The 6,175-nt window shown below is 39.8% G+C and overlaps 1 protein-coding gene across 1 annotated transcript; it reads left to right on the top strand.

Moving 5' to 3' along the window:
• Window positions 1-702: 702 nt before the first annotated feature.
• On the top strand, window positions 703-3,272 carry LOC105507701 (cTAGE family member 8-like). Its single transcript, XM_011936301.1, is given in 2 exon segments — window positions 703-1,431; window positions 1,434-3,272. Coding segments are annotated over 2 exon segments (2,331 nt in total). The 3' UTR covers window positions 3,036-3,272.
• Window positions 3,273-6,175: the final 2,903 nt, after the last annotated feature.

Genomic DNA, 6,175 nt, shown 5'->3' with positions numbered 1-6,175 from the left:
ATTAAAAAAAAAAAAAAAGAAAAACAAGTAGAGAAACAAAAATTGATACAGAAAAAAATGTCAGGCCTATGCACTAAATTATCCATAATTAGTTTAATTATGAATGGTCTATCAAGAGACAGATAATACAAGAGTGTATTTAAAAGTATGACCGTTTCGTATATGTTTCTTGTATGCTGTGTACAAGAAACTCACTTGAAATTTACCAATCCAGGGCAGGCTAGATTAAAAGGATGAAAAAAGATATATTACACAAACATTAATGCAAGGAAAGCAAGAGTGCTTGTATGTATATCAGATAAAGCAAAGAAAATTACCGGAAACAGAGAGGTTATGTAATGATCAAAGGTTTAATCCATGAAGAAGACAGCAATTTTAAAAGTGTACTCACCAAACAACAGAGCTTCAAAATATGTGATGTGAAAATTACCAGAACTAAGGCGGGTCTGGCTCGGACCTGAGTTGCCTCAGGGTGTAAAGTGTAACAAGGTGACCCAGGCGGGGGGGAATGGGGGGCCGCAGCAGGGGTCTGTGACGCCTATGGGGTGCCCGCGTTCCCCAGCGGCCCCCGCAGCCGGCTCCGCAGTGGTCCACTCCGGTTGGTTGCCGCCTGCAGATTCTGATTCTAGACCCAAGGCTGCGTGTTCTCCACCGTTTGCTGTGGCCAGTGTTACTGCGGTGATCCCAGAGCAGTTTGGCGCTATGGAGGAGCCCGGGGCTACCCCTCAGCCCTGTTTCGGATTGATCCTGGAGGAGCTACGCAGGGTTGTGGCAGCACTACCTGAAAGTAGGAGACCAGATTCGAATCCTTATGGTTTTCCATGGGAATTGGTGGTATGTGCAGCTGTTGTTGGATTTTTTGCTGTTCTCCTTTTTCTGTGGAGAAGTTTTAGATCGGTTAGGAGTCGGCTTTATGTGGGAAGAGAAAAAAAACTTGCTGCAACGCTTTCTGGACTAATTGAAGAAAAATGTAAACTACTTGAAAAATTTAGCCTTATTCAAAAAGAATACGAAGACTATGAAGTACAGTCATCTTTAGAGGATGTCAGCTTTGAGAAGGCGGCAGCAGAAGCATGAAGTTTGGAGGCAACCTGTGAAAAGCTGAACAAGTTCAATTCTGAACTTGAGGATGAAATCCTCTGTCTAGAAAAAGACTTCAAAGAAGAGAAATCTAAACATTCTCAACAAGATGAACTGATGGCGGATATTTCAAAAACGATACAGTCTGTACAAGATGAGTCAAAATCCCTCAAATCACAAGTAGCTGAAGCCAAAATCATTTTCAAGATTTTTCAAATGTATGAAGAACGACGGGAGATAGCGATAAAAGATGCTTTGAGTGAAAATTTTCAACTTCAGGAAAGCCAGAAGCAGCTTTTGCAAGAAGCTGAAGTATGGAAGGAACAAGTGAGTGAACTTAACAAACAGAAAATAAAATAACATTTGAAGACTCCAAAGTACACGCAGAACAAGTTCTAAATGATAAAGAAAATCACATCAAGACTCTGACTGGATGCTTGCTGAAGATGAAAGATCGGGCTGCTGTGCTTGGAGAGGACATAATGGATGATGATAACTTGGAATTAGAAGCGAATGGTGAACCGGAAAATGGTGCTTACTTAGATGATCCTCCAAAAGGAGCTTTGAAGAAACTGATTCATGCGGCTAAGTTAAATGTTTCTTTAAAAACCTTAGAAGGAGAAAGAAACCACATTATTACTCAGTTATCTGAAGTTGACAAAACAAAGGACGAGCTTACAGAGCATATTAAAAATCTTCAGACTCAACAAGCATCTCTGAGGTCAGAAAACATGTATTTTGAAAGTGAGAATCAGAAACTTCAATGGAAACTTAAAATAATGACTGAATTATATCAAGAAAATGAAATGAAACTCCACAGGAAATTGACAGTAGAGGAAAATTACCAGATACAGGAAGAAGAGAAACTTTCTAAAGTAGAAAAAAAGATCAGCCATACCACTGAAGGGCTGGAGACCTACAGAAAGCTAGCCAAAGATCGTGAAGAAGAATTGGAGAGAACTATTAATTTTTATGAAAGGCAGGTTATTTCCTATGAGAAAAAGGGACATGATAATTGGTTGGCAGCTCGGACTGCTGAAAGAAATCTCAGTGATTTAAGGAAAGAAAATGCTCACAACAGACAAAAATTAACTGAAACAGAGTTTAAATTTGCACTTTTAGAAAAAGATCCTTCTGCACCTGATGTTTCAAATACAGCATTTGACAGAGAGCATTCCCCATATGGTCCCTCACCATTGGGTCAGGCTTCATCTGAAACCAGAGCTTTTCTCTCTCCTCAAACTTTTTTGGAGGGTCCACTCAGACTCTCACCTGTGCTTCCAGGGGGAGGAGGAAGAAGCCCAAGAGGCCCAGGGAATCCTCTGGACCATCAGATTACCAATGAAAGAGGAGAACCAAGCTGTGATAAGTTAACCGATCCTCACAGGGCTCCTTCTGATACTTGGTCCCTGTCATCTCCATGGGATCAGGAACGAAGGATGATGTTTCCTCCACCAGGACAATCATATCCTGATTCAGGTCTTCCTCCACAAAGGGAAGACAGATTTTATTCTAATTCTGATAGACTGTCTGGGCCAGCAGAACTCAGAAGTTTTAATATGCCTTCTTTGGATAAAATGGATGGGTCAATGCCTTCAGAAATGGAATCCAGTAGAAATGATGCCAAAGATGATCTTGGTAATTTAAATGTGCCTGATTCATCTCTCCCTGCTGAAAATGAAGCAACTGGAACTGGCTTTGTTCCTCCACCTCCAGCTCCAATCAGAGGTCCATTGTTTCCGGTGAATACAAGGGGCCCGTTCATGAGAAGAGGACCTCCTTTCCCCCCACCTCCTCCAGGAACCATGTTTGGAGCTTCTCGAGGTTACTATCCACCAACGGACCTCCCAGGTCCACCACGTGCTCCATTTGCAATGAGAAACATCTATCCACCGAGGGGTTTTCCTCCTTACCTTTACCCAAGACCTGGATTTTACCCCACCCCCACATTCTGAAGGTAGAAGCGAGTTCCCTTCAGGGTTGATTCCGCCTTCAAAGGAGCCTGCTACTGAACATCCAGAACCAGAGCAAGAAAACTGACAATATTTTTGCTCTATTCAAAAGTAATTTAGACTGATCTCATTTTCACTTTAAGTAACTGCTGTTACTTAAGTGATTACACTTTTCTCAAATTGAAGTTTAACGGAATTATAGTTCTTAGCATAGTATTTTGTAAATAAAGATTATTTAAACACAAAAGAAATTTAAGTGTGCTGAAGATAACCGCAACTCCAAACCTAACGCTGTGTAGTTCTATGTTCTGCCATCTCGAAGCAAAGTGGAACCAGAAATGAAAGGTAATGGTTTTCGAATCAATTGTCCTCTTTTTTATTGTCTGGCGAATCTGCTGATATATAGGCACTGGCAAAATTGGCAGGCTAAATTTATCCCTTATGTGTACATTTGGTAAATGTGAAGCCAGTGTAGAAAGTATTCCAACTTTACTTTTGGAAATTGCAGCACTTTGGAATTTTCTAAATGTATAAATTCTAAACTTGTAGCCCAACTGCCAATGTTATAAAACTTATTCCTGGGCTCCAAAAAACGAAACAAAACAAAACAAAAACCAAAAAATCACACATACCTAAACACAAAAAAATCTAGCTTGTAAGAAATGGAAGCTCATCATTCACTAAGGAAAACCCATTCAATTTTGTTTTCTGTGTTTAAAAAGTAATACATTTACTTTAGTATAACTACAAAAAATTATTTTTCCAAGAGCAAAAAAGAATATTTTCCTTAATTCTCAATGTGGCAACTACACTAAAAAGGTATAAAAAGGGAATGGACTGTAATAATTATTTCTGGAAATATATTTACTTTAGCTTCTCAAAAATACCCTCAAACTTGACCATGGCTTTTTAAATATTCTAAAATACCAGTTTTTCAAGGTCCTGTCTAGCACTAACATTGTTTTATGAAGTTGTTAAGTAATGAGAAAATAATTTTTGAAGAAGAATATAATTAATATACCTCTTACTCAAGCATTTTAAAAAGTAATAGATATAGTAGTATACAAGCTTTTAAAAATTTATTTAATACATCTAGTAAAATAAACTTATTTTTAACATTTATATCTGAACATGTGGTATGTGTTTTCTAGCTGGAAGTATGGGTAGAGTCTAGAAAAGGAATGAGGAAGATAAGTTTATCTGGAGTTGACATATGAAACCCAAACTAGGCAGATTTTGTGGGAGCAACCTGCAGATTAGTGGCACCTACGAAAAGCACAGGGCACTGCAGTGTGCTTCCCAGGTTCTGAGTCTCCCCTGGTGGATTTACAGTCAGAACAAGGGCAGCTTCATCTTGCATAGGTACATTAGACTCTTTAGATGTTATGCCTGATTTTACCAAGTGCAGTGCAGAAATTGAGAATAATTTATTATATAATTCAGGAAAGAATAGGACACATTGAAAGACATCAATATGGCACAGAGGAAAAATGAAGCAAGGTACACATTCATAAATTGACATGCATTTGAGATAACTGTATTCACTTAATCAAAACTCCAAAGATATTTCTCTGAAAGTCAGTAGGTCCCTTTGCAAAAATTATACCAGTGAGAAAATTATGGCAATGAAAGAGAACTGATCTAACCCACCTCACCCATCTTGCCTTTCCCCTAATCATTCCTGGGCTTAGGCTAAGCTGTCTTTGAGAGATATTTAATTTATAGTTTTAAATTGGAATAGGCCTTCCCCAAGAACTCAATGGCCTTTGCAAAATGAATGAAAGACCATCAGGTTAGGGGAAAGAGAGGAGCCTCATTCTGCTAAGGCACAGAAACAGATTGTCAGCCATTCCTGCAGGTAACACCACTATTGTATATTGGCTTTTGAGATGTTTTTTTTCAGGTTTTTTTTTTTTTTTCATGTCTGACACCTATGACTCCACTGGACCCCATGGCTCTACCTGGACCCTCCAATCCTGCCCCTGTGGCCCCACCCGGAAACAATTTAGCCCACAGGAGGACAGCTTTGACCCCCTCAAATTTCGTCTCTGCCCCAACCAATCAGCAGCAAGCCTAGCCACTGGCACTCTTTTCCCCAAAATGCCTTTGAAAAACTCCTAACCTATGAGCATTGGATAGATTGATTTGAGAACTAACTCCTATCATGGGGAGAGGGGAGGGGGGAGGGATTGCATTGGGAGTTATATCTAATGTAAATGATGAGTCGATGGGAGCTGACGAGTTGATGGGTGCAGCACACCAACATGGCACAAGTATACGTATGTAACAAACCTGCACATTGTGCACATGTACCCTAGAACTTAAAGTATAATAATTAAAAAAACAATTAACTATTTTCTTAAACGTTCTCTCCCTTTTTGTGTTAGTTTCTAAAATGGTTTCAGTGATCCTCATCTCCTGGTATTCATGCCCTTCTGTAACCCCCTCTAAGTGCAGGATGAACCTACTGACTTGCTTTTAAGAAAGAGAATACGGTAAAATTTATGGGATATACATTCTGAGACTAAATAACTGGCTTCTGCCTTGCTCTTGTCTGTTTATTCTCTCCTGTCCCTCAGTTTCCCTGAGAGAAAGTAGCTACCATGTTGTAAGTAACTTGTCTCAACTCATTCCTGCTGCTATAACAAAACACCTTAGACTGAATAATTCATGAGTAATAGGAATTTGTTCCTCACAGTTCTGGCTGGGAAGTCCAAGCCCGAGGCGCCGGCAGATGCAGTGTCTGGTAAGGGCTTGCCCTCTGCTTCCGAGATGGTGCCTGCTGCTATGATCTCTGGAGGGGGACAGACGTGTGCTAACATGGTAGAAAGAACAGGAAAGCCAGGTGGGTCTCTGAAGCCTCTTTCATAAGGACATTACTCTCGTTCCCAAGGGCAGAACCTTCATGATTTCATTTCAGAAGGCCTCACCTTTTATTACCATCACAATGGGATTAAATTTCAACATGAATTTTGGAGGGACACAAACTTTCAAATCATAGCATTCCACTACTCATTCTTCAAAATTTATGTCCTCACATACAAAATACATTCATTCTATCTCAACGCCCCCAAAGTCTTAACTCATTCCTGCGTCAATTCAGAAGTCTAAAGTGCAGAGCCTCATCTGAATCAGATATGGGT

The sequence above is a fragment of the Colobus angolensis genome, unplaced genomic scaffold (genome assembly GCF_000951035.1).
Source record: "Colobus angolensis palliatus isolate OR3802 unplaced genomic scaffold, Cang.pa_1.0 Scaffold152, whole genome shotgun sequence".
NCBI lineage: Eukaryota > Metazoa > Chordata > Mammalia > Primates > Cercopithecidae > Colobus > Colobus angolensis.
This window is presented reverse-complemented; position numbering and strand designations above follow the sequence as displayed.